Genomic DNA, 26,724 nt, shown 5'->3' with positions numbered 1-26,724 from the left:
TAAAATAAATCCATGGCTATGGAGGCCTGCCTGTGGTTGTCTTTCTCTGCCTAACAGCAGGACCAGCCTTTTGCAATTGGCCAACGGCAGCAAACAAATACATACAGCTACATTAAAAACCAGTTGGTAGTTACAAAGATGTGGGTGGAGGAATGAGAGCAAATAAAAATTCTGCCCTTCAAATGTCATATTCCTTCAATTTCCACCAAGGCAGTTAAAGCGGTGTCACACTGCATTTTTTCTATAGTGTGGTCTGCCTTGGAAGACTGTTTGGAGATGGAGTTCACGCATCCAAAGGAAAGGGGAAAGCAAAGTAACTAAGGGAAAGCAAGCACCACAAACAGAAGAGTTCTAGGTGTGAACAATTTTTAGTGGCTCACTCTTGGTGATGCTAGGAATTTGGGGAGCGAAGGAAAATTCCCAGTGTTGCCAATTTCCAGGGAATTCCCCGGAATCTGGGGTGTTTAATTAATTTCCTTCCGGGGATTTTGACTGAGTAATAATAATATTGGGGAATTCCGGGGATTTTGGTAAAACATTCCAGGGAATATCTTCGAGGCTTGTTGGCAACATTGAAAATTTTATTTATGGGGGGCAATGCCCTCATTCCCCCATCCCAAAGTAAATCCATCATGCCAGAAGGCTTTGGTTTCGAATTCCAGTTGGAGAAGTGGAGCCCCTTTCCTCAGATGCAAAAAATGTTGGACCGGCAGGCTTCTGGCAAGCCAAGGACTGTAGCCTTCAGCACTTACATCTGTCTTTTGCCCAGTATCACCTCTCTCTCTATGGCAGAAAACAAAACAAAAACCAGAACTGATTTACAAAGAGCAGGTTTGAAATCAAAGCCAGGCTTTGGAAAGTCCAATAAGGAGAAGAAGGGGTTTGGAGAGAGGTCCAGTAGCAGCAACTTAAGTCTGCTCTTTCCATTTTTGTGGCGGCTTTTCATGCCTTGCTTTGAAGACATTTTTCTGAACGTATTTCTTTTACATGTGCAGGGGTCTACAAATCTTGGCTGGCTTGAGAGCCAACAGCCTTCCCCACCCATCCCACCCCGACCAAGAGACACATCTTGCCTTGATCTGTGAAAGTCTGGGGCCAAGCCAGTGACAATCTGCTTTTACTCTCCCTAGCTCTAAGTCTGGGAAGCAGAGCCTTGATTCCATTGCAAATTCCATAATGTGGAAACACAATGGCAAAGCATGCCCCAGCTGCCTCTGAAGCTAAGAGCGCCAAGTACCTGAGAGGCATGTTATTGTTGCTGTAGTACAATATTTGCAGGATAGCGCTGAAAATATGAAGCACAGCAAACTTCTTCTGAACAAATTATGCCAAGAAAACCCAACAATGGGTTCCCCTTAGGGTCAGCGTAAATCAGAAATGATTTGAAGGCACACACAACAAATTGACCAAGGGAATGAAGGCATACAACAAATTGACCTACGGCGAAGCTATCAAAGGGTTTTCTTGGCAAGGTCTGTTCAGATGTTTGCCATTGCCACTGGGAGGAATAGCACCAATACAATCCACAGACACCTGGCCCAATTTGGAAATGGAAAAGGGTCTGGAGAAGGAGAAAGGGAAGGGACTGTTCCCAGGATTGTACTCAAATGCTTAAAAGCACAGTCCAACAACAGCAAGAGTGGCCAAAGCACAGCCTTCCCAATCTTGTGGGACTGGGTACTCCAGCATTTCTCACTATTGGCAGTGCAGCCTAGGGGTGATGGGAACTCCAGTACAACAGCACATGGAAAGCCACTCTCTGCCCATCCCTGAATTACAGGGACCATCCATTTCTTGCTCTCTTGCTCCAAAGCTGATAGGAGCGTGACTCGCCAAAGATCACCCAATGGGTTTCAATGGCCGAGCCGGGATTCAAACCTGGTCTCCGGAGTCAAAGTCCAATGCTCAAACCAGTACACTGACTCTCTACTACTTATCATCAATAAAGCTTATCTTACAGCAGTAAAGAGTGCCAGCGTTTGACACCAAAAGAACTTCTGGAACTACACTTATTTCTGGAGCAGAAGAACAGGTTTCGACAGCCATATTCCACAGGAACCCAGGTTTAATTTTAAGCGTTCTTGTTCCCGAAGGAACATTTTGCTTTGTTTTTCAGCCCAAATTTAAAACAGCTCATCTAGTGAGAGCAAAACAGACTTGCTTGACAAGTCGGCTAAGGCCGCTTAATGAGCATTTGATTCAAAGAAGACAGCAGGTTCAGCATGAGAACACTTTCATTTTTGGTTTTGCCGACAGGATCCAAGTATTCTGTGCATGGCTTTATGAGCGGCCGGGCTCAGAAATAGCACGAAGGGCTGTTTCTTCTGGCTCAGCTCGGCTTCTCATTACAGTTCATCATGCAGAGACTGTTATGGTGAACCTCGTCCGTTTCCAGATTTAACACCTGGCCCAGGGATTCTTTGTGGAAAATGAGGGAGTAGGCAATAGGAGCATTAAAATTTACAGTCTGTGCATCAAGAGCATTTTATGAGCAGTATGCTGGTTGAGGGGAATGTGCAACCAATGTTTTGGGTTTAATACAAATGACATTTAAATAGAAAACAACGCAGGCCAAGAAGAAAAATGAGGCTGGTATCACATTCTTAAAATTTGTGCTCCTGATCTGAGGATTTTCTCTCAGGCTCCGCTCCAATCTGGCCAGCTTCTTCTTCTCCCAAACAAACAAAAGAGCACTGGCCATGCACACTGCTTCAAGAATTGGATCAAGTGCTTTATAATGTAGCCTTTAGTGATGAAGCAAGCACAATTTGGGGGATGAAGCAAGCTCTGCAGAACCTGTGCGGCTAAACTAAGAGACACCTTTTCAAGACTTCAGCAGTGTTTTACACATTAAGGTGGCAGACTGAATGTCAACCACTTGGAAATCAAACCCGCTGAGAATCTGATACACATAAAAGGCAATGATGGAGAAGCAGGCAGTGTTGGGTCAAATGAATATTCCTTTGCAAAGGCAACTGCGCTGACATCTCATGCTCACATCTCACCACCTACTCACCATCTTGGCTCATAAATCCTCAGTTCTGACATTACAAGAAGCCTAGATTATAGGCAAATAGAGGGGGTCATTTTCACAACCAGGGAAAGAACACAGAAGGGAACGTTTTTGGGGGTAAAAACACAACAATCTAGCAGGATTCTAATGTGTTTTCCATTAAATCTGTTTGGGTGGTCCGCCTCTCCATCTTAAACTCAACCAAGTAGAGGGATATGTCATTGTTATCCAAGAGCTCCTTGCACTTCTTTTGAAGAAGGCTCACATCTCATTCCACCACACACTGTTTTCCTGCCTATGACAGCTAGCCTATCCATAACATGCCTTTATCTTTTGCGCTATCAAGGTTGCAATTTGGCATCATGCAGTTCAATCCTCAAGGATTTTCCTTCTCCTCTTCTTTCTCCTCATCTCTGCTATCCTGATCTCTTAGAAGCAAGGAGATGTTTTTACAGTACCTGCAAATCAAATACCCCAAAATGAAGTTCATCTCGACTTAGCAGGAAAAGAGCTCAAAGCTTACCCTTTTTCTATTGATAGGTTGCGTAATCGCGTCCAGGTTGCAGTCATCCGTCTGCGCTACTTTAAACATTGATGGGTTCCAGATGAAACACACCCAAAGGCAGACGAATCAGGCCGATAGCAGGTTCAGTGCGCTTAGAGAGTCAGAGAGTTACATTCTAACATTATTATGAAGATATTATTAATATAATTCCATAAAGATGTGCTTTAAAATTAGCAAATTCTTCCAGCTGCGTTGACAAGGGCTGTTCTGTGCTTCTGGTGTCTGTTTCTGCCATTTTCCAGCAGCGTTGCCAAAAGAGTTCAACCTTGTGCAAAAGGTTCCAAGGCCAAGCAGTTTCGAGATTTACGGACCAAGCTTGACTATCATGGCCTCCTCCTTTTTTGCTTCTAGCCATGCTCCTTCTTATACCCATTGCTGCTGCATCAGACAGAATAATGCCTGCTTTTTTCACACCTCCAGGTAAAAACAAACAATTTCTCATAGGTTGCTTTGAATCTCGAAGCCACACAATCTGACACCACAGGATTTGGGGACCAGAAAGGGGAGGAGATGTCTTATGTATTTATTCAAGGAGCAGCACAGACTTTTCAAGCTCAGACTAAATACCCTAAAGGCACCAGATCCCATCTGATCTTGGAAGCTAATAATAAAAAGATTTAACCCGTGAATATCCCAGAAAATCATGTATTAGTGAAACGATTTCACACAACACCCACCATTAAAGTGGCCACAAGAAGCATTAACACGCATCTTTTTACTTTCGGGATTTCAGCGACAATGCATTTTAGATATCACTTATTTGCGCAACTGCTTGTGATAATCATTCACGGAATTACTCGCCATTTTTGCTTTATTTGCAGGAAGCTTTAAATGCGCTTTAATCTCTCTATAATGTGAAATTAGCCCCAGTGTGATAAACCCTAGAGATGGCAAATGCAAAAACAGGACTGTCATTTGGCAATCCCCCAGCAGAGAATTGTCTCTCTGAAACATTCTTGGCTAAAATAAGGTATGAGCTCCATACTTTCCTTTAGCCCCTCCCACGCAACTTTGGGAGAATTACCATTCCCAGTTGTAATACAGTGGGTCTTTGGATCTGCTCAGGTTTGCTTCCAGAAGCTCCTGTAAACACCAAAATCCATGGATGCTCAAGTCCATTAAATACCATGCCATAGTAAAATGGTGTCCTTTGTATAAAATAGCAAAATCAAGGTTTGGTTTTGAAGCTGACATCGTCTGAATATTTTCGAACCATGGATGATGGTTGAACCTGTGGATATGGAGGGACCACTGTACATCAGGCTTGTGCAATGCACATCTCTCCAATCCTCTAAACACTATGAAAGAACAATCAGCTAAGGGCATCAAAATGATTTTATGAGCTAAGTCCCTTTCAATTTTACCACAAAGGGCTGGTACAGCCTGCACCAGATCTCACTGTAAATGGCTGGGTGCATTCTTTTGCAAAAGGCCTCCCAAACCCGCCACAGTCTATCCAATTCATCCTGAAATAGGGTAGACTGATACCTCAACTCAACCAAATAGACAATGTATCATGGTATATTTCAATGCAGTTTTAAAACTTCTGAGATAAACATTTTAAGGCACATATTGCAGTTGTCACTATAAAATATCGCAATAACCAAACCTATTTTTTCAGTATAAAGAATCCCTAACGGTTGCCTATCAGTTTTCACATACACACACCCACTCAACTACTATAAACTACCGTAGTGAGTTACTTAAAAATGCCCATTTTGCCTGAATTTGATTAATTGGCCAAAGTTTTTTCTCCACGAAGTCCTCTGCCATTACAGCAAAGCAACTGAATAAAAATATGTACCTCAAAAGATAAGTGGTTTTGTGGGAAAGCTTATGCAGTATATCAAGAATTTTTAATAAGCATATTCCCCTCCATTTGGAAAGTGTGGCTTCAGAATACTATATACTTTTCAAAATATTTTTCTATTAAATACAGATTTGGTTGGGATTGGGGGCTCTCTTCCCAGAAGGAGGAAAGGGACAAAAAATCTTTCCACTGACGCGCTGAAAGAAGAGACTCGACTAAAGGCGACTTTGGCAATCCCAGAGTGTGGCTGGCATATGGCGACATCCACTGAGCCTCCAAGCTGAACATAAAACCACAGAGTTCCACTCTGGATATACTGGATATACTTGTGTGTAAGTCTAGAAATTGTAGTCAAAAAATTGACCCCAAAAAATCTGGGCAGACTTATCCACAAGTCAATGAAAGTACAGTACCTTAACTTTTATCAAAAAAGGAACCATCATCCCCATCTCTGAATAGGGTGGTAAAAGGTGAGAACCTAGTCCATCCCAGGAGACCCTAACAAAAGCATAGACCCCCTCTACTTTATTGGTGCTCCTTTGAGGAGAAGCGCCAAAGGGCCATTGCTGCCGCCATTTTCCCCCCAGGCATCTGAAAAAGCCAGAAGTCATGCCGCAGCGAAGAAAGTAGAGGGGGTCAATGCTTCTTTTAGGTTCTCCCAGATTCACAGTGGTTCCCTAACTTTGGTCTTCCAGATGTTTTGGACTTCAACTCCCAGAAGCCCCAGCCAGCTTGACCAACTGTCAGGAATTCTGGGAGCTGAAGTCCAAAACATCTGGAAGACCAAAGTTTGGGGATCACTGTCCCAGAAAGACTAAGCTCTTCCCTGTTGCCACTCTACTCAGAGAAGGAGATGGTTCCTTTTTTGATAAGTGTTAATACTGTACCTTAACTTTTACCAAAAAAGTAACCATCCCCTTCTCTGAGTAGAGCAACAAAAGGCTTTTCTGAATGCCTGGGTAGGAAAATCATGGCAGCCCCTAGATTCTACCCTTGACTTATCCACAGGTCCTTATCAAAATCCAGAATGTTGGCCCCAAAACCTGCCCTTGACTTATACAAGAGGTCAACGTATATATGAGTATATACCATCAGTGCCTGGCTGACCTATATTCAATACAATGCAAGAACTTGGGAATGTTACATTTTTGGACCAAACTCCCAGAAAGCTGGCTAAGCAAACTGTAGAAGTTAGACTCTAAAAAAGATAATCCTTTTGAGAATCCAATTACAAGAGTAATTCACAACAATTATTCAAAGCTCAGGAAGCTCAACCCTCTATTCCTACTATATTCCAGCAACATCAGGGGTGCAAGCGGTTCTCAAGAGGCCTTAAAGAAGGGAATGCCAACTGCCAGTTGCCTCAAGAAGCTCTCCAGAATTAGCTGCCAGGTCTCTTCTGGAAGCTGGCACTCCTATCTTATTCCCAAACACAGCATGCACACAACTTCATAAGTCAAGTGAGAATGGCGGAGGTGGGAGCCAACGTACTATATACTCGGATTCAGACACCACATCAAACATGGCTTGTCCATACTGTAATTTAGAATTCAAACTATACTCTGACCTTACAAACACTCAAGAGGAAGAAGCTGTGGCTTACAGCTACTATTCTTCCTTCAACGCCCATCTTTTCAGTGTTCATCTTCTTAAATTCATTTCCATCCCCACGGTTAGCAGCTTCTGGATGTAGAGAGTGGTTCTGCCAGATCCTAGCTAGCAGACAGCTTTTCAAATCCCATTAGCAAAAAATATGGTTGGCAAACCTACTTCAAATCATGGTTTTGGATTCTGGTTTACTAGACAATAATGAAGAATTGTTTGCTCATCAAGAAATCACGTCAAGCTAGAATGAGGCCCCCTTAATTGTGGATTTGAGGCTCATGCAAGCTGAACTAGTGACTTCCCTCTTTCCATGGGATATGAAAGAACCCTTGATAACTTGTATTCCTCCTTCCAAAATTCAGGAACATAGAATACAGGGAATAGAGGGATAAGAAATAAATGCAATATACCAACATTGAGCATAATGAAGAGCTCTGAGATCTTGAAATGGACTCCCTTAATACTTAGATTGCTGTGATGCTTTACCAGGAAATGGCTGCTTTTAGTGATCCCAGATCATTCCTATCTCTTGACTCTCTGAGAACAACGCAGGTACCACTGTAAACCTGAACCTACCTGCTGAATTGACCTTTGCATTAGCAGAAATCAGCTATCTTTCAAGATCCATCCCTAGCAGGTCCAAAACCATGAACTTTAGCCATTTGGGATATGAAAAAATGCCCAACATTCAATCACACAGTGGCCACACATTTGCCTATGAGATGCAAACAGGTAGAGAGACACAAGAGCAACTATATCTAGTACAGTTAATAGGAAATAACTGAAGCTGTATCTCAGTCTTACGTTCTTCCTTCAGTGGAATGCTCTCTCTAAAGTGTTCTCTCTATATGTGTATTTACAGCTGCAAAAATTTATCAAGTTCTGTGCATTTCAACATGAGCAAGATCCAGTCTTTGAAATGATGTACATGGAAAACAAATATGAAATGTGCTTATCCTGCTTAGGAACAGCAGCCAAACCAGCCAGATACATTCCCTGTGTTGAGCTGATCAGAAACAGAGACCCGATCTGTGGCTATCCTGAATGCTTGCACAACATCTGTGCTTCGAGATGTGGCTAGTATTACTACTAAATTGTATTATTTCAGTCTCTTTCTCCATCAGGAATGTGTGTTACACCTGGATATGTTCTCTACTAACAGGCTAATGTGAATTCAGAGTGACACCCTGAGCTGAAAACAGCGCTTGGGATGCTTCATACAGGGGAAACATAGACAACATTACAACTCTAATTGGTCCTCAAGGAAATTGTCTTAAAATAGAAGCTTTAAAAAATCTGCTTGGAAGTAAGAGAAAACAAACCAGCTTCCAACATCTGCAGAACTGTAAGGCTGGAATCTGATCATTGGGGCAGCTGAACATCCTTTGCATGTAATTTCCACTAGTGCTGGACTCACAAAGTAAACCTGTTGCACAGTCACTGATTTCGGACACTTTACGCTGCAGCAAATAGGAAAGCAATACCCCAGGTTTCCCAGACTGGTGAAATCTTTGATCTAGACTGCAGCCATGAAAATGCTAAACCTATGGGGCAAATATAACAGCAAGAGACACAGTTGGCCACAAATTTCCTCCCAGTAAAGTCAAAATGAACTTCCAAACTGATTACTGTGGGAGTGATAGATAACGTCAAGATGTCAAAGCAATTGTGGGAGGCAACACCCACGTTACACCACTAATTAATAGAGGACTGATGGAAAAGATGCTCTGTAAGTTTGCACTCTATATAACATTTGGCAAGAATGCACTGAGTGATATATATACTGGGTGGGAATTTTAATCTATACATGTTATATGTTGTTGTTGTGTGTCTTCAAGTCCTTTCTGACTTATGGTAATCCTAAAGCAAACTCATCATAGGGTTTTCCTGGCAGAATTTGTTCAAGGGAGGATGCCTTTGCCTTCCTCTGAGGCTGAGAGAGTGTGCCTTGACTGAGTAATGCATAATCTGGTCTCCAAGTATCCTAGTCCAACACACAAACCACTACATCACACTGGTTCTCTATTTTTTGCCTCCAAGAACAAAGTTTCTTCATTCATTTGTTTTACGTCCCCCTTTTCTCCCAAATGGGAACCAAGTTTATTTTATTATTTATTTACCTGCCAGCAGTTTAAAATAGTTTAAAACAGGGTAAGGGGTTATCAAAACAGCCTTGAAGGAGTCTCATACAGCCTATGCTTGATACTTTTCCTAACTCAGTATAAAATCAGTATGTGAATGGCACAACATGGAAGCTCCTAGGGGACATATACTCACAACGGATGCCGTATATCATGAGAGGATCTAGCTGCTTCTTCCCGTGCTTTCCCTGCCCTGAAAGGTTGGAGATGGCCTGGATTTCCCGATGGAAGAGATAATCCAGCAATGTCAATGCCATTTTCTCAGCGGTCCGGCAGTTGGTGCTGATGTGGAGCATGTCTGCTGGTGTGATGGGACAACGCACCCGCATCTCAGGGTTGTTCTCATCTCCGAGCCACGTCCCAGTGGGATAGTCCTCTGAAACGCACAGAATAGGTATTCTATATATCACATGTGGAGATAAGCAGAGATTTCCAATGTTTAGAGTAACTTGCCAAAAAAGAAGTGGGTATCCCCTTAGTCATAAAATGCAAGGGATGAGTCACAACAGTTGTGGGAATGAGACAGTTGATTCAGCAAATGCTGGGAATAACTTGGAAAGTGCATCACATAAGCAATGGAGGGTAGCAATTTATTTGATTAATTACTTACCAAGTTTATTAAGGTAATTCCCTCAACGAGAACCACAGCTCCAGAACGGAAATGGATTTCCGCTCTCTTTCAGACTCTCACCATATGAGAGTCTGTGTTGTTTCCTAAACAAGTCATTTGCCAAACTAGTGGACCCAGTGCTGAAAATGACTCACCACCTCTCATCCCCCAAGTGCATCTTCCCACTAAGGCCTGAGGTCACCATAAGGAGCAAGATGGGCACTTTATTACACTGGTATTTAATGCTCTCAACAGGCCAAATATTGCAAAACAGTTTATAGTATCATAAGCAAGGGAAGAGCAATAACTCTTTTAAGCCAAAATCCTATTAGTGACCTTCAGTTAGAGCATACCCTTTGAGTCAATTATTGATCGGTGAGAGAATAGGTAAATCCCCTTGATTCAAGCTCCAAAGAAGACAGTTTGAATTTACCACCAATTTCCAGGGGCTCCTGGCTTAAGGTGGTCTTTATTTTGGGAAGGATCCTCCTCTTGGGCAACTTGGTAGGGCTCCCTGAAAGATGGGAGCTCCTAGATTCGTGGTGGCGAACCTATGGCACTCATGCCCTCTCTGGCATGTGAAGCCATCTCTGAGGGCATGCGGAGACTGCTGAAGGCACAGAAGGGCAGGGGAAGAGGAGGAACAGGTGTGTGCCTTTAACTGTCCCCAGGTAAGTCCTGCTCCCCCTGGCACTGGGTTACATCTGATGCAGGAACACCACTGAGTTTGGCACTCGGTCTCTAAAAGGTTCGCTGTCACTGAAGAAGGGTCCTACACTTTTCTTCCTATTTCTTTATCTGTCTAGGAATTTATATATAGAAAAGCACTCAACAATTTAAATGCCCTAAAAATATGCTGAACAAAAGGAAACATACAAGTTTCAACTAGACTCAGGGTATGTAATCTGGATGCTAGTAATTCACATAGTTTAAAATAAAAAATCAGAGGTAACCGGCTCCAGTTACCAGATTTTTGCTCACTCTCTCTCTACCCACCCACCCACACACACACTTCTCTTTGTGAACTAAATACAGGTGGGAAGACCATTCCACCACAGAATACCTGAGAATGGCAATTCATAGTAAATTTTCTCCATAATTCTGGGTTGGGTCAGTCTTTACTCCTCCCAGACACAGCTCTTCTTTTGCTCCCTTCATCATTTTACTGACTACACTTTTGGACTCGGCGACTGGCTGGAGGATCCTAGTTCCATTAAGTGACTTTTTCAAGCTTTGCTACAAGATTAGCTTTAAAAAACGATTAGGAAAGTGAATGGTGGGGGGGGGGGGAGAAGAGGGCAGCAGCAGCAATGGGAATAAGAGATCCCACTGACAGATATTGGTCACAACTGCTAAATGGTCTGTGAAAATACCAGTTGCCTGGAGAGCCAAATAACTAGCAAGGGCTACGGCTTTCATACCCTGTTAGTAGACCTCCAAGAAACATCTGGTTCGAACTGTGCTCTTCTCCTGAAACAGATGCAAGTCACTAATTCATATACACACACATACACATACACACACACAGGTTTTCATTTGGAGGCCCTAAGCCATGCAGAGTTCAAATAGGGAGCCTTCTCTAAACTGAATGCATTTCCATGACCCCAGAAAACGCACGCTCTCTATTTCCTGCCATTGGCCCACGGTAAATGGCCCATGTTCCATTAGATAAGATGCCAAGAAGAAAAGCAATAAAAGTTGAGCCCCAGAGGCAGCTCCAGTGCTCAGGATCACTTGTCAAACACCTCATCAAAGGCGCACTGACGTAACCATCAGAGGATGCAGGCTTAACTTAGGTGAACTATGATAACATGAAATGTTAAATTGAAAAGAGCTTTTGAAGCTATCCATGAGATTTTTTTACAGAAATTGCTTTCGGGAAGGAGAAACGTGTCTTTCTCCGTACGAACTTTCATAGCCAGCATAGGGAGAGTGCTGGGCTCGACTTCCCATTTGTCTAGGAACTATGTGATAAAAATCATGTTGGTTTCCTGCATCTGACAATGAGAACATCATTAACCTAACCAGCCAAAGAAAAAGCACACCTGAAATATTACTGAAGTCTATGAGGAAGAGTTAATCCTGCTACCTGTTCCAAATACCCCTCTAAGAGTGACTCCAGTTGCTGATGTCACAGACTGGGAAGGGTCCACCTAAGCTACTGGTTCACCATTGCCCGTCTTTCCCCAAAGCCTCTCCTCCAAGAATAAGAATTATCATTACCTCTAGTCCAATAAAGGTGTCCACTAAGTAGTCTTCTGTAAAATAATACACTTCTTGGGAGTTCCAAGATAAGAAATGAACCATGCCATCAGGTTCTGTTATCATGTTGAGTGCCTTCAAGTTGTTTCTGGCTTACAGAAGTAACCCAATCTTGGTGTTTTCTTGGCAAGGTTTGTTCAGAGGGGGTTTGCCTTTGCCTTCCTCTGAGGCTGGAAGAGTGTGACTTGCCCAGGGTCACCCCTTGGGTTTCCATGGCTGAGAGGGGACTCGAAGCCTGGTCTCCTAGAGTCCTAGTCCCGCACTCAAATCACTAGCTATGCTGGCTCCTGATATCTATTTATCCCTCACCAAAAGAAAAAAAATATCCATGAATTCTGCAACTTTATCAAATGCAGTCACTCCACCACTATTCCATACCACCCACCCACCCATGAATCTTGCACACTGAAATTCAGACATTTTACTTTTGACCCTTTGTGATCCTTTGTGGAGTGTGTCTGTGACGGTAGGAGAGGGACAGGCGCATTAGACAAACAATTGTTACTGTGGAAATGGAAGAGAAACAGAATCTAATCTTTGGATAGACAGAAATCTCATTTGACAAGAAACACTTCAATAAAGCCCAGAGATAAATTGGGCATGCCATCACTTCATCCGCTTCTCTGATTCATGGATGTGTGTGTTTTCTCTCTTCCTAGGGAGACAACTGACCCTTGGCTTCTACTTGCTTAATACCAGTGGGAAACATTCCCTTAATGTGCCTGACATATGAGCACTAGCTAGGAGTCGAGAAGCAAACTCCCAGTGCCCCTTTCTCGCTAGGTGCCATCAATCAATCCTTTAAAACAAAGGGAAAGCCAATGAAACACCTGCCCGGGTAAATATTTTGAGAATTAACTGGTTCCTTTCATCGAAGCCATTTCATTTATTTGACAAACTAAAGCTGGGCGCAAGTTCGGAACTTAAGCCACAAGGCAGCCTGGGTAGCTGCACCGAAAAAGGCAGAATACGGACATAATCTTAAATAAATAAACCGCTTAAAATATTATTCCTCCTCCCACTGGAACAATTAAGGAATATCTTGGCAAACGTCGGCACAGATCTTTCTAGAAAGGTAAAAGACACCATTGTTGGTTCACTTAGGTTTTCCCACTAGAAAAACTGAAAACATTGACAACTATTGAAGAGGACAGATTGGGGAAGAATGGCTCAACTCCAACCAGCAAGATCTTGATCTGAAGGTTTTAAAGGGCATTATTGGTGCCGATTCTCAATCAAGGTTATTAATCTGACTCTGGGCTTGCCCTGCCAGACACCGAGAGAATCCTCTATCCATTCCTATTAAGACTTTTCAGTTTTCATGGAAATGTCCAGAATCATGTTTAGAAACTTCCATGTGGAATCTTCTTCTGAAGAAATGGAGAATGGAACAGCTATCAAGTCAGTCATTACATAATCAAACACCCTTTCTTCTTTAACTTACCTCTTCAATATTGGGATACAATTTTCTCTTAGAACCTGAGGACAAGTTCGAATATCTGGGCAAGCCACACTCTCTCAGCCTCAGGAGAAGGCAATGTCAAACCACCTCTGAGCAAGTCTTGCCAAGAAAACCCCATGATAGGTTTGCCCTAGGGGTGCATGAGTCAGAAATGACTCGAAGGCACACAGCAGCAACAACAAAAATCCCTAGTTCCATTATGTTTCACTCTGAAAACAATTCAGAGCCTGCAGAACTGAAAACTAAATCCCGTTATATTTTCTCTCCATTTGGCCCCTTTTCAAATGGTGCTGGGGATGGAAATGTGGCATTGTTCACTTTAAGCACATCCATTTCACGTTCCATGCCATCTTCCTTTGAGATATGAAAGTCCTTTCCGTTTGGTTTTTTTAAAAAAAAATCTGCTTAGACTTTTGTTTTCCCCCAAAACTGCTTTTAAACAAGCATAACAGAACTAACAAAAAGAGACTTTCCTTTGGGACCCTTATGGGGCATAAACAGGATAGGTCATGCTGGGTTTTATCCCTCATCTGCAAGGGAACAAGAAGTCCATTTACTGTCAGTAGAACAGATCCATGATGGACTCCAGCTTTTTCAAGAGCATCAAGTTTAGCATTAGGGTTTCATGAAATGGTACACTGCAGCCAAAAACGTTTTAGTGGATGTAAAAAAAGAAACAGAAAGACAGAGAGAGAAACGTACATTCTCTCACCAAAGGGGGTATCATAATTGTTTCCAAAGCACAAAGAAAGATGACACTGACGAAAAAAGCACAGTCTGAAACATCCAAATTATTTTTTATATATATAAAAATATTGAAAACAGAATGCTTTTGGCTCTTCTCTCCCTTGAAACTTGGGATTGTAAGTCTGCTTAATAAGAATATATCTGGCATTGCAACATAGATGAACTTGGTTATTGAGCAGAGCTCCAAACTCGCCCCAGATTTAAGGTAGCCATTTCTAGGGACTGCCAGCAGTACTGCTATGGTATTCCTGGTATTTACTAGTAGAGAAGTAAGCTAATCTAATTCAGCCACATTTGGTTTAAAAAGAAAAAGAAATAAATCTTAACAAATACTTGTTTGTACTAACATTTACAAAGCAAGAAACGTAGGATCTCTTTACAGTCAAGGCATCATAGCCAGGGTTATGATAATGGGCATGCACACTTCCTTGAGAACATAAGGACTCCATGGCTGACCAAGCCAAGGTTTGCTAAACCCCAACAAAGAGATACACCAGAAATGGCTGTGAGTCCAGTACTTTATCGTCTAACCATCTCTAAACTCAAAATACTATCTATAATATGAAAGCAATGGCCCTTAAGTAGATCCTAATTTCTGAAATTGTTGTTGTATGCCTTCAAGTTGTTTCTAACTCACGGAGACCCCAAGGCAAACTTATCATGGGGTGTTCTTGGCAAGATTTGTTCAGAGGGGTTGGCTTTTGCCTTCCTCTGAAGCCGAGAGGGTATGACTTGCCTATGGTCACCCAGTGAGTCTGCATGACTGAATGAGAATCCGAACCCAGGGTCACAGAGCAATGGCCAAACCACTACACCATTCTCGCTCATTTCCAAAGTACTATGAGAAAATTATTTCCAGATCATATGCCGAGTTAAGCATGGCATACGCCGCCATCCTCACAGTAATGAAGAGCACCTCATGCAGCAGAGGAGATCAGGCCACTTACTGACCTTATGTCCCATCAAGAGGTGAGAGGACACTGAGTACTGCAAAACCCATACTCCTATTGTGCGTTGTGTGCCTTCAAGTCATTTTCGACTTATGGCAACCCTAAGGCAAGCCTATCATGGGGTTTCCTTGGCAACATCTGTTCAGAGGAGGTTTGCCATTGCCTTCCCCTGAGGCTGAGAGAGTGTGATGGATGACCATTGCCCAAAGTCATCCAACCGGTTTCATGGCTGAGTGAGGAATCAAACCTTACTCTCCAGAGTTGTAGTCCAGCACTTTAGTCCTAACTTCAACAGACACATTGAATCAATGGAACACACATTAAGTGTTGGCTTACCAAGTTCCCATTGTTTCAATGAGACTTACGTCAGTTGGGCAGAGAGTGGATGGACATGGTCAGAAAGGCCAGGCCTGTAACTGGACTCAGAAAAACCCTCCATGGGTCCGGTTCCAACCCTCTTAAGGAGTCTCATCAACTGAGATTGCTGCCTATTCATTATGAGCTTGCAGGTCAGCCAAGGGTTGCAGTTTGGAACACAGTCTAGGAACTTTTTTCCACTAGTTTTCTCCCACTGATGTCATCCATCTAACTGGAAGCCAGGAAGACATAAACACTACCCAAGGAACCTAATTTGTAAGCTATTAGCATCGCAACAAGGGATTTGTTCGATGGGAAGGATGATCAAAACACCTCTGAACGGGGAGGATACAGGTAGGTGCTCCAAGAGCAGACAGACTATTCAGACAAATACAGACACCTGCCAAAAAAAAAGACCCAAACCCTCAACGGAGAATCAACATAAGCAAAATATATCCAAGCTTTTTTTCCTGATAAATAAGCAAGCATCTTTACACTTCATAAAGTTGTGAGTTATCTTCCCATGTTGTCTCCTTCCCATGCTTGGCGCGCCAGGATATAGAAACGCTTATGTGGAAGATAACCACACAAAAGCATACCATGTGAAAGTCGTTCTGACTCACTAGTCGTTGCTAAGTGCTTAGAGCACTTGATATTCCCTATCTCCATTTCTGAAGATCGCTATCAGTGACCATCTTGGAAAGATAGCACAGGGGTTGTTATTAACTACCCTCAAGTTGACTCTGACTTATGGTGACCCTGTGAATGAGAGACCTCCAAGTTATCCTATCGTCAATAGCCCAGCTCAGGTTTTGCAAACTCAAGATGACCATAGCTTGCCTGATGCAGTCTATCCATCTAGAATATGGTCTTCCTCCCTTCCTACTGCCTTCGAACTTACCAAGCATATCATCTTATGATATGGCTAAAGTACAACAGCCTCAGTTTATTCATCTTGGCTTTTAGGGAGAGTTCAGACTTGAGATCATGGCTGAACCACCTCGTTTATTTCTAGATCCATTATTATATGGATACTAGATGCATAATTGTCTTGATTAGTGCAGTCAATGATTTATAGGTGTTAGGAACATTAAAACAGTGCTGCAGCTCCTAAATCTGCCTCTTGCAGTAGCTAACCCCATGCCTTGTGGAAATAGGGCACAAAAGCAGTGGCAGCCTTCCCCCATTTTAACTCTTCAATAACTGACAATCTGAGATGAAAGGAACCGTGCTTAACCATAAACTTGGTGGTAGAATTCAAAGGCCTACCCATATTAGTCTGTAAAATCAGTATGCAAAGGGATCTTGTAGTGCCTTTGAGACCAACTGAAAGAAAGAAGTTGGTAGCATGAGCCTTTTGTAGACTTGAGTCTACATCTGAGGAAGGAGTCTCAAGTCTTTGAAAGCTCATGTTACCAACTTCTTTCTTTCAGTTAGTCTCAATGGTGCTACAAGATCCCTTGGCACAGCCATCTGCTATCTGGTATTGATTTAGAAGATGGCTGCTGAACTGCTATTTATGTACAGTGGGCCCTTGGTATCTAGTGGGGTTTGGTTCCAGGACACACACACACGGCGTGGATACCAAAATCCGTGGTTGCTGAGGTCCTATCAAATACAATGGCATAGTAAAATGGTATCCCTTACATGAAATGGTAAAATCAAGGTTTGCTTTTTGCCATTTATATTTTTCACTTTTTCAAGCCATGAATGGTGGAATTCGTGGATAAAGAGGGCTGGCTGTATATGTCCAAGAATTCTTGTAAACTGGGATCTGTTTGTTCCCCTCCCCCCCGCCCCATGTTCTGTTTATGTTCTTTTAATAGCAATAGCAAGTATATTTCTACAGTCCTTATCAGTGATTTAACACTCCCTAAGCAGTTTACAAAGTGTAAGCTAATTCCCCCCAACAAGCTGGGTACTCATTTTAGTGACCTACGGAAGGATGCAAGGCTGAGTCAACCCTGGAACCTTGCTTGGCATCGAACTCACAACCTTGTGGCTGTGAGTGGCTGCAGTACTGGAATTTAACCACTGAACCACCAGGACTCCTTTATGATTGATCTGTGATTGTAATAAAATTGATTACCCATTTGGTGCTGCTTTAAATATGCATTTTATGCAGTGTTTCTCAGGCTATCTGATGGGGGGACCAGCAATTACTATTTTTCCAGTGTCTTGGGAATGGGTACCATATTTCTACACATCAGTCACAGGTGTTTCTTTCTCTCCTGGAAACTCCCCACGGACTTGCAGCCACCATTTTGAGTAGCACTGGTGTAATGTACCGTGTCAATTCCTAATCTGCACAAGGCTACCAAGATGCCATCACAATCGCCCAAGCACAGTGCTATGTGTGAAAGAATTAACTCTGAAGTCTCATTCCTCCATTAACTTGCCTGGATGTTCATCGTGAACAAGGCACGCACAGACCCTTCCGTGATTTCCAACCAAGCGCCTTTTCCAAGTTCTACTGTAACACTGGCTGCTCATCTCTTTGACGTATTATCTTTGGCCAAGACAAATGAATTGCTAGTGACTTAATTGTTTTTTCCCCCTTCCATTACAGGAGATTTATGAAACTGACAAACTCTTCAAAAATGATCAAGAAAACAAATCCAAGGAAAATGATCTCAACCTCTGGAAACTGGGAACAAAAATTATTTTGGCAAAACAATATCACCCAAAGGGGTTCTAAAACATATGGAATAAGTTACCACCAAAAGTCCACTGGAAGGAACGCCACGGCACTCTTGGGACAACGGGATTCATTTGCAGTACACATATCAAGGATACATAGGGTAAGAGTCAGAAAAACTACAAGCGCCCGGAGATCCATTCATGATCTTCATCTTCAATGTTCTCCTGGGCCCTATTAAAAAACCTCACACGATAAAAAATGAAATAGAGAAGAGTGGGGCAGGGAGGAACCGAGGCAAAAGATTTCTGATGAGACAAATTAAGTGTCTAGTAAAATAAATCTCATTTTAAAAAAAACAATTAGCTGTTGTTTTCCCCAATGTACCATTTTACTAAATCATAATCTATAAGGAGATTTGTACGAAGATAAGTGCTGCGTTCTCTCTTTCTTTCTTGGTGGCCAATAACTGCATCCAAAGAAATGGAAGCGTGGGGTAAGCAATGCTCAGATAACCAAGTTCTCAATTGTTGCTCGGCTGCGGTAGGCTTCCGTTTGGCAAAAGCTATTTACCTCGCTCAAAATACAGAGAGAGGTTCCCTGATGGCTGAAACATCAGCCTTATTATTCATTTGTGCAACATTTGATGATATGGGGAACTATGTTCTTGTCGCCTACTCCTCTATTGGATGCTCCTATGTATTTTTTAAAACAACTCAGCTACATCTGAATTCTTTTTAATTCAACTATGTTTTAATAAGATAATTTGTTGAACTGTGGTTTAATATTACAACTTTTTATCTTCTCAGGTTTACCTTTTTAGGTTAAATTGTTGTGAGCTGTCCTGAATCCCAGCTTTGGGAGAAGGATAGGTTATAAATCAAATTAATGCATGCAATATTCAAGAGAAAAGGCTCCATGATTGGAGGTTAAAAGGAAGAAAAGCCAAAGTAGTCCCCATGAGTGGCAGGTGAAATGTAAGGCATCAAACCCCAAACTGCAAAGAGCACATAAACTCAGAGATCAGTTTTCTACCTCCTCCTTCAAGAGCAATTTCCCCAGTTCCACAAACAGCTTCCTCGGGTATCTTTTCTTTTCAGAAATTAAGGTTTAAATCCAAGTAGAGATGAACTGCTGAATCAACCAAGTAAAGTACAGTGTGCTCTTGGTATCCACTGGAGTTTAGTTCCAGAACCTGCTGTTGATACCAAAATCCATGGATGCTCCAAATTCCATTATGAACAATGGCATGGTATATATAATGGTGTCTGTTATACAAAATGTTAAAAGGTTTGCTTTAACCTCAATCCCACAGTCTAAGAGAGACTGTCTGTTTCGCTCCCATTCACTTTTCTGCTACAAAATTTGATTTTTCTGCAAATCATACCAAGACCCTTCAAACCTTCTCCCAGTTTTTAGCTGCCTGAACTCTTACTTAATGTTCCCATGGACAGTGCTGAGCACTTTGAAATCCAACAAGAGAGGAAAAGATGTCATAGTTCCACAAACCTCTTCGCTGTCTTTGTGGGAGGGAAACAAAACGTGAAAGCTGCCATGGCTGAGACAGAAAGATTTTCTCCCTTTGCTAACAATTGCTTTTTTCAAGTACTGTAAAATCCCATGCAGATGGACTGTTCAATTAAAGTCTACTTTCATGTACACATGCTTACACAATTGTCAGCTCTGTCATTTGTGTGTCTGGAACCAATCTGGAAGTCCAATGCTATTGACTTAATGAGCTGAACAATGGTGACCAAGGATAGTCCCACAAAGGCTAATAACTTTCCCTACTTCATTAAAGTTTTCGCTGACCGCTTCTGAAAAAATTTAGACTGATCTGCATTTGCTTATTTTTATGACTCTAACTGCCAACTAAAAAAATGAAAACTGCAAAGCTCACAGCAGTTTCTCCAATTTCTAAAATACAAAAAGAAGGTACTGGCAGATACTTATACAGATCTGAAGGGTTTTATGAGAAATAAAGAGCCACCCAGAGTGTTTTCTGTTTAGGAAATCTATCTAACTAAGCCTTCATTGTAACTGGAAATGATTTGCCCATTCCAGGCCATGATAATATCCCAAAAACCATATAACCTTACCTAGATGGCAGTTTTTCTGGAAAACCATAAGGGACAAGAGATAGATGACGACGGATCAAGTTCCCAATTCTCACTCCCCAAATTTGACTTGCAGAAAGTATCACAAGGACAGTTGCTGCTTTCTCCATCACCACACACTTCAGAAAGCTGGATGTGACCAACTACAAGTCTCTCCAATATGACATCTCAAGTATGGCTGTATTGTGGATTGTGGATATTATTGTACTCTGCTGTATAGCCAGTGCAGCTACCCCAAGATATGTAAGCAGGAGGAATGTTATTTTATGGGTGGGAAAGGTAGCGTTTTCTGTTTAAAGGGCATTTTTAGATGCCATTTTCTCAACAAAGCCATCTTCTCATCAATCTGAAGGGTGTGAAGTTTCTGAAGGAATGAGAAGAAAGTCTCATTTGCTATCATTTAACACGTGGGACTTTGTCTCCTCTCATTCTTCCACTACGAATACGTGCTTCTCTGTTTTTGTTTTCTGTTCCTGGAGTTTCTGAAAACAAGGAACAATAGCAGAAAACTAATGGACAACAGAAACAGTAAAGCAGCAGGCTATTTATTAAAGCCAATAAATGACTAACCGCAGTGCTTCACTTTCTAAACTCTATAATAAGTAGCTGAAACACAGCGCTTGCAAAAAAACACAAAGCCTTCCTTAGCTCTGCTCCTGTCTTCTTGGGCTCTTGAATTGTTCTTTCACAGATTCCAATTCTGTTAGTGAGCTGTGCATGAACATGCCTGAAAGGGCTTGTTAATGTGTTTTAATTCATGTATATATTTCTGTACAGTCTTTACTGAATGACCTGTCTGGATTCCAGTCATCCGTGTAAACCAACTTGTGTCTAAAAGGAGAATATTGAGGATGCACAGATAAACATGATCCTTAGACCAGTCCCATGAGTCTACAATTTCCCTTTCCAAATTTCTGCAAGACATGCATATATCCATAGCCATATATCCCCATGCTCTGTCTTGAACTTTTGATTTCTCTGGAGTATAGAAAAATGTTATCTCCCTGCAAAAAAAAGTCTGCATGTTTATTCTGTTCTGATCCCGCCAAAACCTCTGAGAAGCCCAGCCTCTATCTACACTGATAAATGTTGGCATGACAAAACACCCTGCTAAAAGATTTGACAGGTTGTGCGTAGCTTGCAAGAATCATTTTTCAAAAAACAAACAAACATTTACACTAAAATAAAAAAGTGTTTATATAAGCAAAGAACGAGCAAATTTCCAAAGCGCAGCAAAAGCAAATGGGAGCCCCACACACATGGAAGCAGTTGAATGATATGTCAATCTAGGAAAATTGTCCTTTGCAAGGGGGAAAAAGTGGCACTGGAAGAACACTTAATGGTGAGTTTGAAAAATATTCTAACCGTTACCACCGTCACTTTCTTGAAAGCACTTCAGAGGATGTAGATATTTCATTGCTTGGTTTTCCGTCATCGAAACGCAAGCGCAGGTACCAGTTTCCCGAACTATGAACTTCCAGTTTGGCCTCAATATGCCCAAGCAATGACCTCTCTCCTGTTATCCCACTCTTTAAAAATCCTGAGCAGTTTCCATAAAAAACACCTCTTAACCATCGTGTCAGAAGGGCTGCAAAGAAGCTTTCTTGGTGGCGACCCCAAAGCTACAGAAACCCTTCGCAAAAACCCAAAGGGCTTTTTGCGATGCTTGGAAGACCTTTCATCCTTTTTGTTATAGTTGGGCTTAAGCTGGTATTGATGTTCCAGCTCTACTGCATTTCAGGATAATCCACTGAAGCTAACGGATTATATCTTGGACGTTTTGTATATGAAGCTAACTGCTGCAGGAGTTCAGAGGAGGAGAGATTCAAACAGGACTCGATCGTCCTATCTAGAAAGCTAATTAAAAAGAGGAATCCCTTTTACAGTGAGCCGACTTGTCTGAATTTCAAGATCATATTGTGAGCCCCTTACCTTCTGAGCTGAAGTGAATGCAAACCAAGGAAGGGCCTTTTAAAAGTTGGCACCTTGCTGGCAGAACTCCCTTTATGGAGAAGGTTTCCTGAGAAGGTCCACCAAAGCTTCAATGCTTTCCAGAAGCAAGCACTGTAAGTGTCACTGTCCAAATATCAGGACTCATATTTTTCCCAAAGGTAGAATAATGTGCTTTAGTTTTTCAAAAACACTTTTGTTTTCCTAGGTTGCAACCAAAAACCTACCTACTTGGAAGTAACATCCGCTGAAGGCAACAGAATTTACTTCTGGGTAGAGAGAGAGAATTGCAGACTATTTTTGGCTTCCGGTGAGCCTTTTAAGGAAAACTGTGTCCAAAAGTTCCCTCGATGCAGCAGGATATAAATGTATTAAATAAATGAAATTGAAATGAATTAGTAAAGGAAGCGATGGCTACAAATGGAAACATACAGAAATTATTTAATGTGATTTTGAGGGATTGAGCTGTGCCATGCCACAGGAAATCCTGTGGTCAAAACAATGGGAGCTGGAGGTTGACTGGGCAGGTCTACAAACATTAATATACTGACATCAACTCACAGGTTTCAAAGAGGTGAAGAAAGTGACCTACTTATCTGTAAAATACCATGCTCACCCCTGTGCGCAAGCATCGCACACAATTGAGAAGGCTTTCCGTTTCAGTTGACCCAGAGCTCCCTCTACAGTATCAAAGGGCACTAATAAAATCTTTTTTCTCAGAAAGAAAGAAAGAAAGAAAGAAAAGGAGAGGAGAGGAGAGGGTTCATACTGACAAATATTATTAACTATATTAAGACATATTATTCTCATCTATTTCCAGCTCAGTTAAACCTTGGTCTACCTCTTAATATCTGCAGATGCTGGGGGTTGTAGTTCAAAAAAGGTAACATTTCCAAATTCCAAATTTACCTTGGCTTCCTTCCTTATGCTACATCTTTGTTTTCACCCGTGTAGCAACAAAACATTTTATGACAAATTCAGGGCTTTCTGAGACCACCATTTTGAATCAATGTCTTCTCTGCCGCAGATCTGCACACTGCATCTTTCAACTCCCGTAAAATTTAAAAGTCAGCATGGTAAGGTGGTTTGAGCAGAACAGGGTTTGAATCCTGTTCAGCCATTTAAACCCACTGGGTGAACCTGAGTAAGTTACACTCTCTCAGGCTCAGAGGAAGGCAAAGGCAAACCCCCTCTGAACAAATCTTGCCAAGAAAACGCAGTGATAGGTTCACCTTGTGTATGTGTTGTTTGCTTTTAAGTCTGACTTACGGCAAACCTAAGGTGAACCTATCACAGGATTTCCTTGGCAGGTTTCTTCAGAGGGGGTTTGCCATGACCATCCTCTGAGGCTGAGAGAGTGTGACTTGCCCAGAGTCACCCAGTGCTTTTTCATGGCCGAGCAAAGATTTAAATCCTGTTTTCCAGAGTCATAGTCCAATGCCCAAACCATTACGCCACATTGCCTCTCTATAAGTTGGAAACTACTTGAAGGCACACAACAACAACGAAAATGTGAAAGCAACTTGTGACACAGTCTGGAAGCTAATGCAGGACAATGCAGACATCCACACAATTATTATTGTTATTGTTATTGACTTATTTCCCGCCTTTCTCCCAATATAGATGCTCCAAGGGGCTCTCCTACTTCTGTTTCTTCGATTGCTGTTCTCCGCAGTCCAAGGAGCCTTGAAAAGCTTCTGCTGGACCGTTTCCTTTCTGAATAATGGCTCCAGCCATTCTTCCTTCAGAGGTCTGTTGTGACAGGCACTATAAAGCACAGTGCAAATGTTTAAAAGTGTTAAAACTGCAGGCGGTAATTTGATGTGGAGCGGCTATATTTTCCAGTCCTTCTCCCTAGCTGAGCAAAGTCACCTCTCCTCTTCTAAAGCAGGAAGCCCAAGGCTGGGACCAAGGAGATGGCCAAGGGGCAATTCCTATTACTAATCTCCATCCTCCAAGCTTTCATAAATCTCAAAGAAAGTTTTACTGGATGGCTCTTCCCAAGGCACTTTTCGCCAGCCTTTATATATACAATAATCCTATTTAAAGGCCAACATCTGTCTGCGTGAAAACCCGTTGCCAAAGAATCGCGTTGAAAAGGTCAAACAGCGACAACCTCTTCTTTCTCCGTCAGAAACTGCTTCACTTAAATAAACAGTTGAGAGGATTACTCAAAATTATTGCCTTTTCTGATATATATTGGTGGGAGAAAGGTTTTAAATGTTGCCGGCTGGTTAGAAAATTTGACCACAACACACAAATATAGTTCAGTTCTCTCTGGCAGCGGGAAACCCCATTCACATCTCCACTTTCGCAAAGAACTTTGAAGGTGGAAGGCATAGACACGAATGGCACAAACACAGAATCAATGCTGATAAATATTAATCACTGCTTAGGCTTTTTTGAAAAGGGCTCCAAAACTGGAATGAAAATGAGTGTTGCTTCTACAGTTAACACCTTCTTTAATAGAGAGAAAAGGAGGGAAATAAAAATTTAGATTCAGCTCGCTGATTCATTTGCTAACGGAAAGACAGCAAAGTAGGCACCATTCTTGCCTTCCTAGGGAGGGATTTCGAAAGCATGGGAGCAACCACTGAGAAGACCCTGTCTCCCATGTTCCCACCAAACGTGTCTGGAAAGGTGGTGAGACCAAGAAAAAGACCGCCAGCATGGTGTAGTGCTTTGAGTGTTGGACTTTGACTCTGGAGATCAGGGATCAATTCCTTGCATGGCCATGAAATCCAATTGATGATCTTGGGCATGTCACACGCTCACACACATATAATACTTTAGACTCTGACCTGGGTTCGATTCCCAACACGGCCAGGAAACCCATTGGGCAAGTCGCATGCACTCATCTTCATCGGAAGACAATACAAACCTCCTCTGAACAAACCTTGCGAAGAAAACCTTACAATAGCTTCACCTTAGGGTCACCATAAGTTGGAAATGACTTGAGGGTACACAACAACAACAACAAACAACGAAGATTTTAAAGCCCAGGCGCACTCACACAGACTTCACACCATGTTTCCCTGAGCAAGTTCTCACAGGGGATAAAACTACCCATGGACAACACCAAGTAAGAGAGCAGTGGAAGGATCCCTTCCTACAAAGTATCCCCTCCATTCAGAAAACCAGCATGTCAGACAGAATTGTACTAATTAGTAGATCTTTCTTGTTTACATGTGAGTTTTCTATATGAAGGAAATGGGAGAGAGGGGGATATCCAGAGAAGAAATGCCAACCGTTCCTCCACCATGCAATTGTAAACCAAAGCATTCCAACCCAGGCATAGATGAACCATCTCAGTTAGAATCCGGTCTCTATGCCTTTGTTTTGCCTTGCTGTCTACTCTTTTCTCCATCCGTTGCTCAACTGATCGTTGCACCTATTTTTAATTTTGCAATATATACAAACACAATATGCACTACACAAAAAAGGGGGATTATTAGAGACATATTGAAAAGTTGATTTCCCAAACACCGTCAGCGATTGGATGGACAGAACTTAAAGTGGGGGGGAGGTTGTTTTTTTGGGAAATGGAAAAATTGCTGACAAGGCTCTCCTATCAACAATATGTTTTTATGGGAATTTCCTGTTTTTAAAAAATATTGTTTAGAGTTGCCAAAAGTCCCTGTTTACTTTCAAAAGCCTTCCACATTAACAGAAGGTCATAATGAGTTACAGGAGCTGCATGCTGGTACATTATGTTGCTTCCTAGAGGAACGAGGCTGTTTTCATAGGGCCAGGTTTCAACTCTGAGGCACAACCGCAGAATTAGGTCACAGTTTTGAAAGCCATATATATATATATGAAATTGAAATCAAGTGCTCTTGATCTGCAAGACTACCAGGGTCTCTGGGGGGGGGGGAGAATTCTCTTCTGGGTGTGTTCCAGGAATGCAAGGACTGTTTGGACCAATAAGAACAAATAATGAAAGAAAGATGGTCACTTAAGTGGGATATTGCTTTGCGTAGGCTGCACTACTTCTACCGTCTGCTACTTCAAAATCTATGGGACGCAATGTTTGAGTGACACTAAGCCATAACAGGAAGGGGCATTTTATGGGCATTTGGGAAGCCATCCCATGCCCATCACTCATTAGTTCAGCGGCGGCAACACAGGAGAGGATGGGGGCCAATCTTCACCACAAGACCACACTGGCATGCCAAAGCCCCCAGAGCTGCTAATAATAATAAAAAAAATTCAGAGGCATTTTTGACCCCAAACAGCTCAAAAATGCTGCAACGTGCTGCAACATATAACATGCAGAAGTTCTGCCAGTCCACTCCATGCCTTAGAAACCTGCCAAAATCTGATCAAAATCAGCCAAAGTTGAAACGGGAACTGAGCAACATCTCTCTTGGCTTCAATTCTGGCCAATTCTGGAGGGATTCTATTGGGTTTTTAAAGCATCTTGGGAGCAAAAAGTTGTGTTTCACAGCCATTTTGGCAACCCTGGGGTGAAAAATTACCCAGAATTATTTTATGGTT

General features: G+C 42.1%; 1 protein-coding gene across 6 annotated transcripts in view; it reads right to left on the bottom strand.

The window, feature by feature from the left end:
• Positions 1–26,724, bottom strand: part of LOC121914666 (BTG3 associated nuclear protein) — a 153,515-nt gene that overhangs the window by 90,174 nt on the left and 36,617 nt on the right. For 4 of the 6 annotated variants that reach the window (XM_042438264.1, XM_042438266.1, XM_042438265.1 and 1 more), the window contains one exon: positions 9,271–9,510. The exons of 1 other annotated variant lie outside the window; for it this stretch is intronic. In XM_042438264.1, the coding sequence (XP_042294198.1) occupies positions 9,271–9,510 (240 nt within the window). The remainder of the gene's footprint in view (positions 1–9,270; positions 9,511–26,724) is intronic. One more of the 6 variants, XM_042438268.1, reaches the window with a different exon arrangement.

The sequence above is a fragment of the Sceloporus undulatus genome, chromosome 8 (genome assembly GCF_019175285.1).
Source record: "Sceloporus undulatus isolate JIND9_A2432 ecotype Alabama chromosome 8, SceUnd_v1.1, whole genome shotgun sequence".
Lineage (NCBI taxonomy): Eukaryota > Metazoa > Chordata > Lepidosauria > Squamata > Phrynosomatidae > Sceloporus > Sceloporus undulatus.
The sequence above is the reverse complement of the archived record's forward strand: the minus strand, read 5'-3'. Positions and strand labels throughout refer to the sequence as shown.